The sequence below is a fragment of the Glycine soja genome, chromosome 7 (assembly GCF_004193775.1).
Source record: "Glycine soja cultivar W05 chromosome 7, ASM419377v2, whole genome shotgun sequence".
Taxonomy (NCBI): domain Eukaryota; kingdom Viridiplantae; phylum Streptophyta; class Magnoliopsida; order Fabales; family Fabaceae; genus Glycine; species Glycine soja.
Window position 1 is genome coordinate 40,793,685 of NC_041008.1, and position 20,885 is coordinate 40,814,569.

At 34.4% G+C, this 20,885-nt stretch overlaps 1 protein-coding gene and 1 long non-coding RNA gene across 4 annotated transcripts; one reads left to right on the plus strand and one right to left on the minus strand.

Annotated features, from left to right (window-relative positions):
* The first annotated feature begins 229 nt into the window (after positions 1-229).
* Positions 230-3,262, plus strand: LOC114419709. The gene is made up of 3 exons (XR_003668286.1): positions 230-2,753; positions 2,848-2,943; positions 3,038-3,262. It is a non-coding gene; the product is annotated as an uncharacterized LOC114419709 (long non-coding RNA).
* Positions 3,263-10,887: 7,625 nt separating this feature from the next.
* Positions 10,888-19,325, minus strand: LOC114419711 (E3 ubiquitin-protein ligase MBR2). Of its 3 annotated transcripts, none has more exons than XM_028385470.1 (6): positions 18,684-18,763; positions 12,760-14,500; positions 12,314-12,364; positions 11,738-11,836; positions 11,520-11,663; positions 10,888-11,323 (listed from the first exon to the last, which is right to left on the minus strand). In XM_028385470.1, the coding sequence occupies exons 1-6, from the start codon at positions 18,689-18,691 to the stop codon at positions 11,192-11,194; spliced, it is 2,175 nt and encodes a 724-aa protein (XP_028241271.1). In that variant the 5' UTR covers positions 18,692-18,763; the 3' UTR covers positions 10,888-11,191. The 3 variants fall into 3 exon arrangements, with proteins under 3 accessions (XP_028241271.1, XP_028241273.1, XP_028241272.1); XM_028385472.1 differs by lacking the exon at positions 18,684-18,763 and adding an exon at positions 19,132-19,325 and having other exon boundaries at positions 11,090-11,323; XM_028385471.1 differs by lacking the exon at positions 18,684-18,763 and adding an exon at positions 19,132-19,325 and having other exon boundaries at positions 11,090-11,323; positions 12,760-14,505.
* Positions 19,326-20,885: the final 1,560 nt, after the last annotated feature.

Genomic DNA, 20,885 nt, shown 5'->3' on the forward strand with positions numbered 1-20,885 from the left:
GGAAATCTCTATGGATCATTTGTGGTCTTGACAGAAAAGACTAAATTTAATTGGGCTGCCCACTTAAAATTCTTAATTGGGCCATATTATTTAAACATCCTCAGAGTTTGGGGTAGGAAACCATCGACCCAAAATCACAGGAAACTCAAATTATATTATTTTTAAATCAATATCATAAATACTACTATTAGGGAGCTATTATTCCTACTACCACTTTTGCTATTTTGACTATCAGTATTGTTGAAAAGACATCCTTGCTCTTGTTTGTTTGTCCCCACACCCCTTCCTCTCTCTTTGTTAAGAGACTCTCTCCCCACCCCAACTTTCCATCTCCATTTTTTCTCACCCAAACAACTCCACCGTCATGCATCCCTCCCCCGTTCAGATCCAAGCATCCAACATTGTTGATGTACAGATCCCGAGATTATGATGGTGAGGGACATCAACAAGTTTTTCGTTGTCCCACACCACCCTGCTTTGTCAAGATCAAGCAGCACCACACACCCCTTGTCTGTTTATCAATTTTGGATTTTGTTGAGCGATTTATGGGTTTGAGAGTGAGATATTTTGAATTTGTGTTGTTGGATTTGTGACTGTTAATGGGTTTGAGATGGTGATCAGGGTTTTGTGGTGTCAAGGTGGTTGTTGTTCTGGTGATCGGGGATGTTGAACCAATAACAAAAATATGATTCTATTATTGTCCAGTATAACGGAATTATGTTTCTATTGTTGAGTAGAGGGCTAAAAAAAGTAAAAATAACAAAAATGCGATTTTGTTGTACACTATACAACAAAATTGTATTTTTGTTGTTTTATTTTTTTTCGCCCCCATGTGTACAACAGAAATATGATTTCATTGTATAAGTCTACAACAAAATCATTTTTCTGTGGGAAGGTTAATTTTGAAATAACATGAAAATTCACCAACATGGGTAGTTAAAATAGCGATTCTGGTAGTGCAAATAGTATCTTCCTACTATATGGTAAAATTTTTAACTATTGGCCCACTTACATTTTTTGCGGCCAATTTACTGTTGACCCAAATTACATTATTTGTTGTTTTTTTCCTTACAATTGCTATTTCCACTTTTCCTTTTCTAAGGCACTCCTCATTTAAATTTGTTTACCCATAATATACTCATACTGAAAAATAGACTCTAAAATTTATTTACACTCCCCTCTTTCTGGAATTGTTGTTTTGGATAAGCAAAATCTTTATTAAAAAATCCAAAAAAGTACAAGAAGTGTCAATTCAAGAAACCACGATACAAAAAGATTCAAGCAGCATGAATCGTATATGTTTCTCCACCTAATACAAAAATTCACATCTATCAAAAAGCTATCCTTTTATCTCTCTTTCAATACTAACAAGCTTTACGCCAATTGTGAAATAATGTCCTTGTCGCCAACTAATTGCACCCAACATTCTGACTTTCGATACTCTAAATATTCTATCCACTTTCATCATGGTCAATAAATCTTGTAAACTGCTTGGCCTTTTAAATATGTCTTGCTTGGGAGGCTTGAAGGGTAGACAGATATGTTGAGGTAGTGACAGATGGGTGTGGAAAAGAGGTTCGTGGTCATATTGAGTTTTGGTAGGCATGTTTTGTTGACCTTGTATCAGGCAGTTCCAGGGGATGTGTGGTGGCCTATGGAGATAGGCGGGATTTGTGTGGCTTTAATTAAAACAGAAGGATCAGTTGGCCTGGACGTTTTATCGAACAGTTGGAAGGCATAAATGCTGGTAATGAAGAATGATGCTAGTGGTATGTGATTCTCGCTATATCCTGTTTACATCAGATCAGACAAGAAAGTTCAGAATTGGACTTGGTCCATGATGTTGCGTGTTGTGTGTTTTCTCAATAGAGAGATCGATATCTTGGTGCAATCCTGTTCGGGGTTTTTTAATAGGCTGAGTTTGTGTGTTTCCTTGAACGCTATTGTAGCTTTTATCTTGGTGCAATATACTTGTATCCATACACTGCAAATTATTCTGCACATCATAATGACTCATTCCATACACTAATTGATACTACGTTCTGATTACTCCTCTCTTTAATAGAGTAGTCTTCTGGAAATTAGATTCCGGAAAGAGGGGAGTGTAAATAAATTCCAGAATCTATTTTCCAGTTAGAGGGTGGTTTGGGTAATCGAATTTAAAAGGGTAGTGCATTAGCATAGAGGAGGAGTGGAAATAACAATTTTCTTCTTTTTCTGTATAAATCATAGTACACCATAGGGTTTAATAATTCTAAATAAAATTTTAGAATTATAAAGCTACAACATAAAAAATGAAAACAATTCATCAAATTTAATTATATCATTTCATATAAATAATTGTATATGATTCACTACTAATTTTAAACTTAGCTTGTTCATCGACTCCATTAGAGTTCATTTTAATTACTTCAATCAATGAGTCATATTTATGAAATGCCTCTAAACAATGTTTGTATTATACGTATCTAATTCATTTGAAATTCAGGTAGGACCCAATGACAACTGGTTGTTTTGTGTCCTATGTAGGATGTTGTCGTTTGGTTCTATTCGTTGCATAAGAAACCTAATGTTCATACTATTAACAAGTTTTAACATATAACTTATAATGTGATCTTATTAAACGTTGATACATAAATAGTTTGTCCTTGTATATACGTTGATGTTTTTTTGTAAGTAGTGCAATGAACACATTAAAGACTACTTTGCATGGTCATACTAATCAAGCCGCACTTAAGTGGATTGAAGTTAAGGTTAGTGATATCATTCAGGGCTTATTTTGTATTGCTGATGTTTTGTAACTTTGTAATGTATATCATATTTAATAATTTTTCATATTAAATGTAGAGTCACATTCAAACCGGAGGCTATGAGTGTGGCTACTACGTCATGCATTGGATGTGAAACATAGTAAGCAGGGAGTTGAAGACTGATTGGACCATGGTATATTTACTTGTCCAAATTCCTTATTTGTTGACTATTATTTGTAATTCATTTTATATCTACGCCACTAACTTGTATATATTATAACTTGTAGTGGTTTGGTGATGGCACGCCGTTAGACGAGACTATGACAACAATTTGCAAGAAATGGACAACATATTTTTAGAAGTTAAAAACATCCGATGTAGAAAGTTAAACATGACATAGGAAGATCGAATGTGCTGTATTCGATACAATTGTTTAAATATTGTAAACAAGTTTGTAGTATTATTGACAATTATGTGACAATAAATATATTAGATTGTTGTGTGGTGCTTTCCTTGACTACCACTCTTTCAAGTTTTTGCTCACATTTCTATCCATGTATTATGAAATTGTGATTACTTTGTCATAGTGATTTCCCTAATGGAGAGAACTAAATAATTTGGGCCTATTCTGAAGCTTGTTATTGGCCTATGTGTACTAGCAGTGGTGTTGGTTGTGTATGTCATTGTTGGTATCCTTGGAAGTATTGTTGGTGGAACAACCTATGGATTTCTTCCACCCATATTTGCTACTTTTGAAGCTGTACAGGAAGGAAAAGTGACAAATTTATCCACAAGCAAGTCATTGTATGTGTACATTCATTACTTACTACTGAACTTTATTTGCTTCTACTTCTAAGTGTTCTTTTATGATTTTGGTGAAAATCGTTTCCAGGTTTTTCAATTACTTACTGTAAAGAGTATTCCCAACCTTGTCCTTTCACTCATTTCAATCCCCTTTACAACGTTCTCTAACTTAGCCAAATTCTTTGCAGTTGTTTTGTGGCCTCCTTTTGCTAGTCCCTCACTCTATCCAATGCCTATATATGGGGAGGCTTCTAATCACAAGTATTCTTAATAACAACATTGAGAGAAAATACAACATAGATAGAGAATTTATGTGATGCACTCGGTGATTGTTAGGCTCCCTATGTATGTATTGATGTATCCATTCATGTAGCCTTACAGGCCAAATGAATCTTTACTCACCTACAATTTCTAACCACTCACTCATTTCTCTTCTATATCTTTGTGTTGCATTATATTTTCCTCAATTTTAGGGTTGTGTTCACTATTATTTATGGTTGGAATTTTCTTAATGGTTTCCCTATCCTTAATTATTAATTGATTGGATGTTTTAAAATAATTACAGGTATCGAGGATGTGAGCCGCTGGTCTTGTCATACCCTAGCTACTCTGGTACATTTGACTACCCACCTATTTTTAAATCTATTTGTTTGTTGGGAAGTGAAAGGCAAAGACCAACCAATGTAGCCTCGGAGGAAGCTGAGTACAATTTTTTGGCGTAAGTTGTGCTATCCTAAATGCCCAGATGTTAAAATTTCTCCTGTAATGATAGCTAATCAGGTTTGACTAATTTAAGATTTAAGGCCTCCAAAATTTTGCTTGTTCAACAGCGTTTCACCCTAGGAAGGTTCTTACACCAATTGCAAATCCTAGGATTAACTTCAAAATAGACTTTGCAATAACACTAAGATGTTTGTTGATTTGAATTAGCATAGAATATTATTCTTGAGAATATACTTAACAGTTCATTATACTTTTACTTCATGTCAGATCAAAAGGCAAGCATAGAGGTTTGTTTTAATGTACTACAGAGGTTTACTAGTGGTAAGCACCTCTCTAGATATATTATACTATTAATTGCCTGTAAAAATTAGGTTTCATCATCCTTGGCTGATTTTGCATCTAGTGTGATGATGAAACATGTAAGCATACAATGCGAAGTATCAATCATCGGTTGGTTTGTGATTCTAAGAGAGGAACTGTTTGTCCAAATTATCCTCGCTACAATGGGCGTCTAGTTAGAAAGGTTTGACTCCATGAACTTGTTGAAAATTAACAATTTATAGATTATAATAGTGAAGCCTTAATGCTTTAGTGTTATGAATTAACTAAATATTTATTTGATTTTTCAGTACATAAAAGCAGACTTGTACAAGCTGTTCTCATATTTTTTCCATGTGTTCGATACTGTTTTTTGTATAGAAAAGGTACTTACTAAATGATGCAAGGACATATTTAATGAGAATAATTTGTTGAAAGCTTAAGCAAACAAACCAATCAGATTTTCAAGATAATTTGTTAACTATATGTTATTCAAGTTAAATAATTTAAGAATGATTAATTGATTATACAACTTGGTTAGTAGTTATTAATCATATTTTTTTGGACGTGACTCTTCCAGATGAAGGCAAAATCTAGAATACCGATAGAGAAAGAGTTGATAAAAACTAGGGCGGTGATTAAATCGGCAGCATCAACAGCACAGGAGACCAAGATCGTTGCACCTTTGGGTGGGTGAAATTCAAGAATCTGGTCATTTCAGTTTAATTTGCAGATTTGATGCCAGAGTCGATTTATGTAGTCTAGCATCCATCCATGTGAATCTACTTAAACAAGGGGATTCTCAACAGAGTCATGATATATTATAAATAGACTATCAAGGGTTATCGTCACTGGTCTTACAAGCAAGTTTGATTGAGTAAATCATGCTGGCAGTAAAGGGCTGATTAAAATCTCTACGCAATACCCTTTACTGTTTATTTAAGAGGCAGTAATCTGCTATTGATTGTGACTGCTGACTTGAAAGATGATCCACTTGCTAAAATTCTATGGGATGTTGAACGACAAACTCTCCAATGTGTTTTGCTTGCTATGGCAGTGAGCTTTTTTTTATTCAACTACCAACCTTGGAAATGTCAAAGAAGTTTTGATATTCTTTATGCACTTGGTACTTTGAACAACGACTTCATTATGGTGGGCATAAGGCATTATTATTATTTGGCCATATCAATGGATTCCTTCCTTTCTAGTTGACAAACATGTTTGGATGAGATTGAGATTTTGTTTATCATAATAGTATAGGGGTATTATGGACACTTTCAGTTTTATATAGTGTGCTTTCCATAGTTTTTCTAATTATCAATCATATTGGAGTTGTTGTTACTTATACAATTTGAATTATATACTAATCTTGTTTTTATCCATAGTTTTAGCTAGCTATTTGTTTGATTTGATCATTTAGGTAGTGTGTGTGTGTGTGCATATATATGTATGTTTTGAAGCATGTCGGTACTTACTCTTGTGCAATATCTTCACAAGTATTTCATGTAATTGCTTGTCAACAGGATAACATCCAGTTTTCTTGACCACCTCTATAATTATAGGAATAAATTCTACAAGGTTTTCTACAGTGCATTTGATGACCAATCTGCAACTCGTTAAAACATGCCTTAAGCCTCAACACGAGCTTATAGTGATATTTTGAGGCAATCTACCAATGGAGCACCACTAGTAGGAATCATATCCAAGACCTGGGACTATGTAGTTTGATTACCACTTGGTCCTACTTGATTACCCCTACGTATTAATTGAACTCATTTATAAAGAAAATGATGGTTATAGCCTGGGAACAATGTCAGAGATCATCTCGAAATGATACAAGTGAGTACCATGTTATGATGCAATGTTGGTCTTCTGTGTAGATTGAAAATGCTTTGTTGACATGGCATGTTTGTATGAGTTGAAGTGTTAAACTGTGATGGTACTGTACAGGTTTTCCTTGGTGAAAATGGTGTTCATGACATTGAAGGAAATGAATTACCTCGTCTTGTGTATGTGTCTTGTGAGAAAAGAGCTGGATATCATCACCACAAAAAAGGTGGACCTATGAATGCTTTGGTAGAGTGTCCTTCTAACTATAAAATTGAAAACTTTTTTAGTTTTCTTCTTTCTCCATCATCAGACCATTTTTGTAATGCTTTGTTGATTGATTGTGAAGGTGAGAGTATTGGCCTAAATGTTATGGATCTAAGACATGTAACTGTTGGCCTAAATGGTGGTGTTGTATGTGTTGTGGATCTAAGAAGAAAAAGATTAAAGCAAAGTCAAGTGTGAAAAAGAAGATAAAGAATAAGGATGATTTAAAGCAAATGCATGCAATACAAAATATTGAAGAAGGAATTGAAGGTACGAAATGTCTCAAATTAGCCATGTGTTTCATTTGGAAACATTGATATGTATTCTAAGCCTCTAAATAGTACTTTGAGATGCATTTGGTTGAGTTTTGATCCATTATTATAATGTACTTATGTGCATACTTTTACGGTCTTCGTATGCTTATCCAACTTATTAGTTTTTTAATGACATTTTGTATTCGTCTTGAAACCTCGATCACAGGAAAAGTATTGAATAAGAAGTCATCACTGATGTCTCAATCGAAGTTTGATAAGAAGTTTGGGCAATCATTTGTTTTCATAGCTTCAACTCCCTTAAATTCCCTTAATTGCCTATTGCCTATTGCCTTAAACTCCCTTAAACTCAGTTGTTTATCCTCTGACTTCGATTCCCTTAATTTCCTATTGGGCATCTTTTTCTGTTGAGATATTTTTTGACAAATATACTTGTTGTGCCTATGGGCTTGTTCCTTTAGTTGTTTCCAATTAACAAAAACAAAAAGTTTGATTTCGTGATGCTGGCCTGAGTTGTTTGTTTATTTAACCCTGTTTATATTTGATTGCAAGCTTAAGGCAGCAGGAATTAGGTGTCCCACACCATATCTTCTGAGGCTACATGTTCTGGTTATGGAATTTATAGGTATTACTTTTGTTCTAAATTTCACAATAAAATTTGATGACTCATCATTTTTAGAATACAATTAGGTATCCTACACCATATCAATTGTTTGTTTGTGACCAACTGCTTTTGATTATCTATTAGTCTATAGTTGATTATATGGAATATCAATGTATAAATGTCTACCATTGATAAAAAAAAATGAATGAAAAAGTGATGAATATTTCACTAGCAACATTGTTATTTTCATTTGTATTGTAGGTGGAATTACCCTCAACTAACAGAATTTGAGTAATGGTTTGATGCTTTAGTGAACAAATTCTTCCCACCCTTGTGACCTCTTAATAATACTTTTGGTCCTGTGATTAGCATTTGATGCCACATTTATGGTTGTTCCAAACGTAAATCATAGAATTCATTCTAATGTGAATGGGAATCCAAAAACAAAAGCTCAAAATATGGACAAATAGAAGTTTAACTCCTAAGGAAGCGCTTTATGAAGCCTCTCGGAATTTGATTTATTTATTTATTTATATGTCCATGGTGCTATCATAATCAGCTGAATTGTTTGTGTTATTTTCTGTAATTTGTTTTGCTTTGGATGTTCCATATTGATAGTATTAGCTGCTTAATTTGTTTGTATGTTAATCTCAATCATGAATGGTATTAAATTTGTACAAATTATTTTGTTGTTATCCTTAAGTTTGTTTTATATTCATTGCTACAATCAAACTTGGTGAAATAGGTGCAGTGAAACAAAAACACAACTTATAATTAGAATGAACGCATTCAAAGACAATTATTAGCAAATAATCATCGTTGTATTATACCATTCGAGGACGGTGCTTACTTAAAAATCGTCTTAGAATGATGTCATTCAAAGACGGTTTTTAACTAAACACCATCCTAAAATGGAAGCATTCAATGACAGGTAATACTTAACAACCGTCTTTGAATGATGGCATGCTAAGACGGTGTTTACATAAACATCGTCTTTGAATGTGAGAATTCTAAGATGGTTTTTAAGTAAACACCATCGTAAAATAGAATCATTCAAAGTTGATTTTTAAGTTAAAATCGCCATTGAATGGTACCATTCTATGACAATGTTTAGTTAAAAATCATCTTAGAATGGTCTCATTCAAAGATGGTCTTCAAATAAAAAACGTCTTAGAATGGTTGATTATTCTAAAACGGTTGTTAACTAAACGTCATCGAAAGTCTTTGCTTTCAACGATGACAACTTCAAAGACGATGCAAAACTGGCGTAAAAAATCAATAATAATCGACGTAGAATGCACTTTCTGCACTAGTATGAAATGGCATTGTCTCTCTTTTATTTGCACCTTTTGCTTCCGTTTGATGAAAGAAAAACAAAAATAAGAGTTTCACTAACTTTTTCTTAACATATGTTAATTAATCATTGTTAAAGAATGGAGAACAGATCGATAATTAGTTAGAAACATTATTAATTAGTTCAGAAAGTAATCAACACAACAACAATAATAATAATAATAATAATAATAATAATAATAATAATAATAATAATGCACATTGGATTACTCACTATAATTATGATATGGTTTTAAAATGCTTTCGACACATACGTAGCTCTATATGTGTAGAATACTTATGTTTATTATACGATATCGTAGAGGCATATTCATTTTTACTTTTGAGGGAATCATGGTGGTGTCATGATTCTTATATAGATGGTGGCACCGACTACACAAGTTACAATACGAACGTTATAATATCAAATAAGACAAATCACTATCATGTTTGGAATACACAGATTAAACTACGATTTCACTGATAGAGTGTTCTTAAAAGGTGACAAAGCCAACTTCTAACGTTGCAGAAGCATAAACTTCAAAGCTGAAAAACCAAAAATGGGTGGAGCATTGATTGGCTCAGAAAAGGATATAAAAGACTAATGATTAGGTGCATGCAGTGTTCAAGTATAATTGAATATCTTATCTCATATAAAAACAATTAAAGTGAACCTCTCAATACTACATTATTTTTTTTACAAGGACGCAGTACTACATTATATTTAAGCAATCTATGAATAAATTTGTTTTAATGATCGAAAAAGTTAAACGACTCATTTATTAAAAAAAATTAAATAACTCATTTTTTGTAATTTTTTATTTACACTTAACTTTGTTTCAAATTAAAATATTAATTATTTCTTAATTGATATAATAAAATGATTTTTTTTTTATTTGTAAGAAACTGTATTTTAAAAAAAATCTTCTATATCATATAGGCTTGCTCTTATTAGAAGAAAAAAAATTAACATCATAAAATACCCATAAAAATATCTGCTTTAAAGATGCTCTGACCATGCATTATTTGCGGGCTTGGGGCAAATAAATTAACACCCTAATGTGATTTGGTTCGAGGTGATAAAATAATCATAAAAAATTGCTGCTAAATGTACTTAAGTAAGTCCAAACATGCAGAAATTATAATTAAATTGTTTAATTATCATTTAAAAACAATATCTAAAATTTGGGGATCATATATGTTTGATTAATTATGATCATTTTTCATCTCCCCGCAACACTTTTTTTCTGAGTGACTCTTAATGAATACCATCAATTAAAAGCAAGGTATATTAAAATAATAATAGAATGACTAACAAATATTTTAATATTAAATTTCTAGTTAATGTACTTATATACAGTATCCGCGCACAAGATACTATTCCTTGAAAAGGAATGGTGAAACTATTGATTTTCCTTGTTGTAGATTTACAATTTCCCTTCACAAAAATTTGATTGAAAATTTTCAAATTGACCCCTATCTATTAATTCTCATTGCATTTTAAAAAAATCAAATAATTTTTAAAATATACCTTTTGTCAATTGACAATATTGTTTTATCAAGATTTCCACAAAGATTGCTGCGAAATATAGGCCCGAACGCTTTATGGTGACTCAATCCTTTACAATCTCATTCTTCAAGGATTATTTTTTTTTTCTTACGGGCAATCTTCAACTATTTAAACTTTGGACTAACAATTTCAAAATTTATAATAAAAATAATTAACTTGACATGAATTGCCGATTAAAAATATCAACAAACCAAGAAGTGTTGACCGATGAAATTAAGTATCGACTCTATGTAGCATTGACAATCTTTAAAAACGTAAATAATAAAACTAAGCTTAATTGACAAAAGTTCTGAAAATATTAGAAATACATAAAATGATTTTAACTCATAAAAGTTTTATTTTTTTTCTTTTCCTAAAGGTACTTATTGAAAACTTCATCCAAACAATGCATAAATGAATTAAACACAATAAGACTATCCATTAATCTATATAATCCTCTCAAGTCTCATCAGCCACCAACCTTAGATTTATAATGAAATTTAATAATATCCAAGTGCTTATAGCTTATCTAAACCACATGTAATCATCCATTACAACTGTATAAATGAAACTCTACAATAGTTATAGTTCACCCACCAATGTTTTTTGTTTACTTCTTTTTAGGGGACATGTTATCGTCCCCAATCATGACAAATGAGAGGTCCAGTTCAAAGAAGTTCATAAAGTTTAAAAAATAAAAGAAGCTATAGGTAGAACCAGCTTAAGAGGATAGAGGTTCTCCCTATCAAGTAGCTAAGGCTGTTGTTTTGCAAATAGGGCAGAGGTTCTTCTGCATTAGCCACTGCTTGATGCAGCCACTATGGAACTCATGCCCACAATCCAGTGATCCAACATTCTCTCCATCAGCAAATTCATCCTGCCATCATGAAAGAATAAGAAAAATGCATTACGTATCTAGCTCAGAAGTTACACACACTATTGTATTTGTTTTAATGTTCTCTTTACTTTTGTAGTTTTCCTATCTGAGACATGAAGTTATAAGGTTAACTTGGTGGTTGGAAAGGGGAGTTTGAAGGGTCAAAGGGATAAACTGAGACAGACATTGCTCATACCTGACAGATACAGCAAGGTTCCAAATCAATAGAAGAGTCTGTCATGACAGACACGTAAATTCGTTGTTTCATCAACTTAATAATGATGTCCTCACTCAATCCAGTGCTCACGTCTCCTATACGCTCCTCCAATGCCAACAACTCCTGCAACCCCAGTTAAAGTCAGAAGAAATAAGAGAGCTACTGATGGATGGGAATACCATATATCCCCTTTTTACCTCATAAGACATGTTGTCGACATCAAGGCGCATTTCTCTGTGCCTGTCATGCATTTCAGCCATGCCATGATATAGGAAAGGGTCAAAGAGCATATAATCCTGACATTTCACAAATGTCAAAGGAAAATGTTAAGTCAGTATTTTCAATAGTCTAGAGTATTATTGCAAAATCCAGTGGAACATAGCCTACACAAGCTGGCTTGTGCTTGCTTCAAATGCAAATTTTTCTTTTGCAACATAACTATATGCATAAACAAGTATGCCAATTTGAAGAGAATCATGCACAAAACAAGTTTTATCTAAAAAACATGTAAACAACAATGATCTAATCAGTATTGCAAGAGAAATGGAGTCTACTGTCGCTAAATTGACAATTGCTCACATACTACTAGCCCAACCTTAGTGTCAGTATTATATCCATAGATGAATTTCTCCCTAAGATGAAAGAGAAATACGCACATTGAAAATCCATCAAGTCATTCAAGTGTGATCCAATGATAATACATACTCTAATATTAATTTCACAATACAACAAACTAACATCATAAACTATCACAAGATGTATTAGATTCGAACCTCAGCTCGTAAGTTCTCACCCCTCCGCATTGCCATCAAGACTTGGCGAATCTGGCACACAAAACAATCAGATAATTAGTTCAGGTAGGACAAAGATGGCAGTAAATTTAGCTAATTTGTTGATCAAATTTCACTTTATCGAGATGCTTGTGAGTACTTAGGGGGCTGCCACAAAAAAGCTATTCTGCTGAAAAGTAAACTGAAAAAGGTTATGAGAAAATGAGGCAGCACTAGAAATTAGACAAGCATCAAGACCGTATGTATCATCAAAGAATAATATGAATCTAAAAAATTTGTACTATTTATTCACTTGTGCACATTTCTTGTTTAAATTGTTGATCCTGGCTATATGAGCATATTTTTATAGGAAAATCATCATACCTTCATGGTGTAGCCTTCAAATAATAGTGCAACATATTACGTACAAAGGAAAACAGAAAAGATACCTCAGATATTAGTCGACGTCTCCCCTCATTGTCAAAGGTTAATGCTCGCAGTGAATGGGGACCAGAGAGAACATCACCACCCCTTCTTTCCATCAACAATGCTGTTCTTGCATATGGTTGGTTGCTGCTAGAACCCTGGGTAAATGAAGGAGGACCAGAAGAAGATGGGGCTGAATGGCCATTATGAACACCAGATGCAGAGCTAATTGATGGAAAAAGGGACCAGGGACTGAACTCTGACACACTCTGCATATTTTCTGCTGGGACTTCATGATTAAAAATCCAGCTAGGGTTAGGGGGAGAGTGAACATTTGAACTAGATCCAATCCAGGATGGAGGAGGTACACCTCCAGAATTATTCACATTACCAGATGGTGTATGCCAACCAGTAGGTTCATGTCCTGAAGACGCAGGCACATTCATGGGGTGTTCAGTACTATCTCTTGGAAACATTCTCAAATTAAAATCTTCCCAGACAGCTCTTTCTCCAGAGTTATAAGAAGTTGAAGACCTGGCCCCTCTACGATTGGCAGTTCTGTTCCAAGGAAAAGAATGGATGCGCAAGGCAGGTGATTGGTTCAGAGAAGCACCAGAATTAGCAGATGACACTCCAGCTGTTAACCTCAATTCCAATGAATCATTGATTGAGTGAGAGCCAGGTATTTGATGCAGAGAAGAATGATTATGATGCCTAGCACTCCCTGTTGATGGTAAATTGAGAGGTACAGATTCCTGATGCTGTAGATGGCCCATTCTTCTATCAAAGTTTCTTAGAGGCCTTTCCACATTTTCTGCAATACTTATCAAAGGAAATGCATTGGAAGCTTCTTGTCTCACTTCATTTCTTGCATTCTGAAATAATGGAGGACTAGTAACAGGAATATCTTCTATAGGTGTAGAATCACTTAAGCTGCTAGAAGCATTAAGATCAACAGGGTCAATAGGCCAGCAACCATTACCAGATTGTACAAGAGTGCTTGAGCTTCCTCCAGAGCACAGTTGCCTAGAACTACCTTCAAGAGCCTTTCTCTTGCAGGAAGGACCCCAATTAACTAAAGAAGAACTTGAATTAGCACTATCACCCTGAGCCATGTATCCAGAGCTTTCAGATGAAGCTCCTATGTGATTACAAGAAGCACTGCCAAACAATGTCTTTTCTCTATCTATTCCACTAGTATTGTTGGCATTAACACTACTACCAGCTTCTTTGCCCTTCCCACGATCAGCAGCATTAGTAACATGCCCCATATCTAGACTAATATTCTGGCTAATACGAGTAGAACTGGAACCTTGCAAAAAGGAAGGGTGGACTCTAGATTGATTGCCATGTAGATTAGTATTTGAACTAACAGGAAAAATTACATTATTTGGTTCGAATTGTCTTTCCTCAGACCTGAGACCATCCTCAGTAGCAGCATTATACGAAGAAGACAGCCCATGTTCTGATTTTAGACCTTCATCATTGACTTGGTTGATCAGATTCAGTCTAGAACTAGATTCACCAGTACTCCAGCCATTGAAGCTCTGAACATTATGACCAGTGCCACGTAAACATGCAGTCTCACCAGAAGATCCCCTGTAATCTGACAACCGGAAATCTACTGCATTTTGCACATGATTCAAGGAAGACTGATGACTCATATCAGTGCCACTAGAACTGGGCCCTTGCATCATACTTACAATTGCTGGAAATGATCCAATAGTCCTCCTTTGTCCTTGCATCAGAATCAAGCTATCCCACCTAAACTAATCAACAGGAAAAATATATAAGATTCTCAAATCTCAAGCTATAAGTAAGGTGCACAAGAGTCATATTATATATAACCTATAGATGACAACTACGGCTGTGAAACTTAAGGGTATAGCATGCTTTGCCACAGATATAATTAGAATTTAGCTATGTAATCAATGCAATAAAATGAATGAGGTAAGATATACAAATATTAGAGAGTAAAATAGTTAGCTGAAAAGCCTAAAACTGCTCTAGTAACCCATAAATCAGATAGAGCTAGCCCAGAGAACTCAAACATGCATTTTTCTGGGACAAAATTATTGTTTCAGTGTGATGGTGCAAATACATCCTCAATGGGAGATTTAGACTGAAGAGAAACAAAAAGGAAAATGAACCTTTTACAGGTAGATTGTCACTAAGAAAACCAACTACTCTAATATTATGTTGATTACTGAATATTTCTCGAAGATACCCTTCAGTTAGTTAGCTGGGCCAAGATGAATAGAAGAATTAAGGCATGCTCTTGTCAATGGAATTAATGGAAAATTAATAGAATAAATGGAAAATTTTCTGGACTTTAAATTAGCTGCGTAATTGTACATTTTGTAATTTTTATTCTCTCCTAGGATGATACCACAGCTGGAGGTGTAACTGTTATTCTCTTCTTAATTAGGATGAATGTATATATGTCAGTTAGCTAATATTTTGGGCAGAAAATCATCATGTCAGCTTGTAATTATATTCTATTTATATAAGAATCCTCCAGCAGAACACAGTTTTCAGAGGTTGACATGGTATCAGTCTGGCTTACGGTCCTAACCCAGTCAGAGTTTTTCTCTCTTATTTTTCAACCTAGTTCCAGATTTCACAATTTTTGTCGTTCAGTCTCAGTTCTGTTCTATTTTTATTTTCCAGTCCAGTTTGGTTCTTTGTCATGTCTTCAAAAAAACTAAATGTCTTAATGGTTCGCCTTAATGGCAAGAACTACCTAGCCTGGGCATTCCAGTTCCAGATATTTGGCAAATGAAAAGATCATTGGATCACATTGATGGCAGTGCTTCTGCTCCTGATAAAGACAAACATAAGGATGAACATGCCAAATAAGCGATAAAAGATGCTCAAAAGTCATGGAGTGGGTCATCAGTTCTGTTATTCCCAAAATCATCTTAATAGCTAATATTTTGGGCAAGAATTAGCATGTCAGCTTGTAATTAAATACTATATATATGAGAATTTTCCAGCAGTAGAACACAGATTTCTGGCCTGCTGTTTTCTGAGTTTTGACAGTTATTAATAAGAAAGGTTGAGAGGGAGAGATATCTGTTCATTTGAGAGAATTGGGCCCTTTGGGCATTGGGAGGTGCAGACCCTCCAAGTTCTGCAATGAGGCTCTGTATTCAGGAGGAAAGTCCCTTATTTTTTCAAATAAGATACCAGGTTTCTGTCAACTGGTATCAGAACTCCAATGTTGGAGTTGTGGGTATTAAAACTTAAGCTGATTCCAGAACTCTTAAGCAAAAGGAGCCTGAGCGTGGCTGATTAATGTGTAGTAGTAATTTGAGGCCACAGGAATAACCAAGGAAGAAAATATACAACTGATTGGAAAGCCTATGTGAGGACATGTGCATTTATTTGTGGTTTGGGTGGAAAGGGGACCATCCAAGTGCAACATGGTGGCAATTCTCAAAGAGTTCCAGCTGAGACTTGATCTAGATCTACTAGTGTGGGTCCAAGATGAGGAGCAAGAATCTTAGGTGCTGGAAAATAGCAGAGATGGTCTTGAAATCAAGAACCAGGCTGGGGGAGAAGCAAGCTATACTGTGGAAGCAGAGAATGATGGAAAGTTAGAGCTGACAAATCAAAATGTTGGGAGGAATTCAGGATGAACATGACCATATAGGGTCGATTAGAGACATTAGAGAAGAGTGTCAAAGCTCTATGATGGAGCTTGGAAGAAGATTGGAGGGAAGCAGAGCTTACCCATGGGGAACAATCCAAACAAGGTGAGCTCCACGAAGCACAACTTCTGAAAATTCGAATCAGTGACCTTTGATGGCATGCAAAAGCCAGGGGAATGCAGTGAATGGTAACAGAACCAGAAGTGAGCAAGAGTGAAAGGGAAAATGAAGGATTTAAGCGCAAGAGTCAAAATTTCAATGAGGGAAGAGAATCATGGAAGCAAGAAAACAGAAAGAAAGAGGAAATCTTGAGGACATGAAATAGATGTGGTCAATGAAGACCCTGATCAGCCAATGGAAGAAAATGAACAAATGAAAACCAACAAGCAACACATGGATTGTAATAATCACCTTTTGGGTATCAAATGGAGAGTGAAAGAAAAGGAAAAAATAGTTCTCTTTGTGGGAGTCTTGTGACTGACTTTTGTGGAAGAATTGCAGAAGAAGTGCCTATGGAAATGGTGGCTAGGTTGGAGTAACACAAAGGGAACTCATTTTCAGGCTTGATAGACCAAGCCCAAAGGAGAGTAAGGAAAAGAATTGGAATTCTAGTAGAGGAAATTATTGAGAAGCAAACAGGAAATTACAACAATTGAATTGCTCCCATGTCCCAATGGGCAAAGTCCAGCAAAATAAAGAAGAGGACCTTGGTAATCATCAGCTACGACCATGTGCACTAGTGCAGTTTGCAAGAGAGCCAACTCAGCTAAGGGATCTTCTCGATATAACTATAAAGGCTTTGATGCTCTGTTTCATGACCAACTGGAGTAGGAGGTGGGCTGCAGGGTAAGTTTGACTAAGTCACCAACAATACAGTGAAAAAAAGAGGCGCTAGAGAAGCAAGGGCATTCCCGTGTTTGACCCTGGAGTAGGAGGTACCTGCAGGGTAAGTTTGACTAAGTCGTCATCATTGTTTTAAATATCGGTCCACAACCGCAATTGCGGCCACAACGTCAAGGTATTTCGACTCACCACAACCGCATTGCGGCCGCATCAGCTGCATTTTCCCGCAATTGCCCAAAAGGTGAAGGTTTTCTGACTCACCACAACAACAATTTAAAACCATGGTCATCATGCTTCAATCAATTAGAACTTCAGGGGGACTTTATTTCAGGCAGCAGCCACAAGATGTTCACCTTGAGGACAAGGTGAAACTTTAGGAGAGGAGTATTCACAGATATCCATCAGTTAGTTAGCTACATACTCTAGTTACTTGCGCCAAGATGTTAAACATTAAAGTGTGTTGCCTATAAATAAGAAGAGGGGTTGAGATATTTGATCATTGTGAGATAATCAAGGCTCTTGAGCATTGGAATGTGCAGACCCTTGAAGTTTTGCAAGTGAGACACTGTATTCAAGGGAGAAATCCTGTATTCTTTCTAATAGGATGCCAGTTTTCTGTCAATTTCCAAGACAATTTTACACCCCTCATTCATTCCAAGCAGACAGCCATAATAAACTGGCAGGTTCCTCACTGATACGTGCCAAGTATCCACAAAGTCACAAAAAGACAGGAGCAAAATAAATAGAGAAATTGCCAACTTTAAATTCATTGACAACTATTGGATTCTTGATAAGTGGTTAAAAAAGACATGACTAGAAGCCAGTGTTATGAAATTTACGGTAGAGGCAGAAGGAAAATGTCAACTTTTTTTTGGGCGGTTATATAGAAGATGCAAGCACGTGGGGAGGATAGGGAGAAAGGTGGCCTCATGGAGGACTAAACCTCTGAAATCAACGTCACCAGAGCCTTAAAGACTTGGGCAGATTGGGAGACAAGTTCAGAGGTAAAATTCGGTAGTCTTGACGACAGATAATCTTACTACAACAGGAGATAGGAAGTGTGCTCAACGAATGTATCTGTTAAGTGGGATGAGTGGAGAAAATTCATCATGCACTCAACTATTTATTAAAAAATCAAATGCTCCAAAATCATAAGCTATTAAGAAATGTCCACCAACCCGTTTACTTCCCGTTGAAAATGTCAAAGAACAAACCATTGCAAAAGCTAAAGCTGTTAGAAGGCCAGGGAATGGTTGTTAATCAGCACCTCAGAAAGTATTAAAATGTACAAAGTCTATCTCAATGTAAAGCTTTTACTTTCCCCTAATTTTCACCCATACCAAGGAGGGTAAAAATTCAACACTCAATGTCTGTACCCTAAGGCACCAAAGCTAAAACACTACATGAGCTTAAAATTAATCAGGTTAAAATGGACGAGGATAAAGATCAACCAGATCATCAAATGAGTGAAACTTCACAATACCCAACCCTACATTCCTAGGATGCAAAATCCACCTAGGAAATCAAAATAAGCCGAATCCAAACTATAAAAAAAATTGAAACTTCGATTGAAATTTTTCAGAAACAAAAGGCATGCCTTCGAATCGATTAAAATTTTCAAAAGGGTAGGGTTGAAATTAAAAAAGAAAAGGCGGAAAGAAAGAAATAAGCAAAATTGAGGACAAAAAACCTAATGGGTTGACGCGATCCTCCAACCCCCAAACCCGATAAAAGAGGTGCAAGAACTTGCCAGCAGAAAAACCCAGATTCAGATAACTTTCAAAGCCCCAGAAAACAAAAAGGGATTTTTAGTTTTTTACAACCATAACCACCTTTAGCATAAGCATTAACGAAGGAAATCGAGGTTATTAGAGTTTGGAAATGGAGAAAAATTATTACCAGAAGAAGGGGATCCCTGGATTGATTCAGATGGGTGGTGGGTTTGATTGGGAAGCGTGACGACGATGATGATGATTCTTCCGCTGTTTCAATTACTTTTTCTTCTTTTTTTTCTCTTATTAATTTATTATTATTGAACAGAAGAGGGCAATGAGAACACGACAAGGGAAGAGAAAGAAAGAAACATGAGAGAGAGAAAGGGATTAAAGGGACAGAGTACCTAGCGTACAGTAATCTATAAACACTAATTTAAGTTTTTTTTTTTGTAAGAGAGAGAGAGTGTTTTAATAATAACGACTTTGGGTTCGGGTCTCAACTCAACTGTGAAATTCGTACACGTAGACAGATGCTGCTACGTTGGTTTAATTATGTGTTGCTAGAAAATTAAAAATAATATTATTATTATACCATTACTAATTCTATTATTCCCCTTGATACAGAATATTCTCTCTAATCTTATAGTTTTTCTTTTTCTAAATTATATTTGTGGAAAATACGAGAATTTTGTTTTATTATGATTAATTGTTTATGTTAATACATATTGGTCTCCGGTCTTATTTCTTGCACTCATTAAGATTAAAAGTAAAAGAAGAAATAAAATTTATGAAATACTAGTCGTAGTGTAAAATTTATTTCTTTGTTAATATTTTTATGGGGAAATGGTTTTTAGAAATATGTTAAAAATCATTTATAAAATTATTATTTATGATTTTCCAAAATTTGAAAAATTATTTGTGTTTTAGGGAAGCCAAAAAGGATAAAATCTGAAAAATATTCTATCATGATTTTTTTAAGTTTAGAAAGAAAATAATCCTTAAAAGTCACTATATTTTAAAGGTTATGGTTTGCTTTAAATTATTTCCCACTTTAGATATAAAAAAAATACATTAATTTTATTTGTCATTTTAGTATATTTCTTAAATAAAATAAAAGAACATTAATGGAGTAAGAAATAGTAGAACTAAATAAATTAATTTTAAAAATATTTAATGATTTTCAATTATTGTTTAAAATGATAATTATTTTAAAATAAAATAAATGTTTTGTGTAGAAAAATGAGTGCTTTCATAGAGAGAAAAGGAAACTTAGAGCTCATCATTTTTACTTGAGTCATTAGATGGGGTGGTGAGGTTGTTCACAACAAGATTTCTTTTTCTGACAAATTGTTAGGGCAATAGGCGTCTCTTCTAAAAAGATATCACATTGATTTATTAGCAGGAAGTCGAGAAATATGTTAGCACATTAATGTGGGTATTCTTCAAGATCGATGATGATTTCCGTAAAGGATTCTATCACTGAAATTAATAAGGGAAATCTTATATTATTTATTGATAATAGTGAAATTTTTTATTTCATTTAAGCTGTATGAATTAGTTAAACCAAAATACGTGTGTTATTATAAATTTTTGATATTATTTTTTATTTTTACGGATAAAAAAAAGATGGCTCTTAATTTTTATCTTTATTTTAAAAGATTTTTCACGTTAAAAAAATTGTGTCTTTTGTTAAGCTTTTGTTTTATAATTTTATCGATTATAACTTTTAATTTATATTTTTTATGTGTTTGTATTGTTCTTACCATATTTTCCTAAATCTTATCTATGAATAACCTTCTAATGCTTCTAAGCTTCTTTTCCAATGACGAGGAGGAGTACCTAAAAAGGGACTCTAATACTAAAATTAGTGTATATTTTGGATGAGTATGATGATTAGAGAGTAATTTACATATACATACGTCGTTTGTCATCTTATAA

Coding starts and splice junctions, on each gene's coding strand:
- LOC114419711 (XM_028385470.1), bottom strand. Junction 12,365..12,759: donor GACGTCGACTAATATCTGAG/GTATCTTTTCTG, acceptor TTTGTGTGCCAG/ATTCGCCAAGTCTTGATGGC. Junction 11,837..12,313: donor GTGAGAACTTACGAGCTGAG/GTTCGAATCTAA, acceptor GTGAAATGTCAG/GATTATATGCTCTTTGACCC.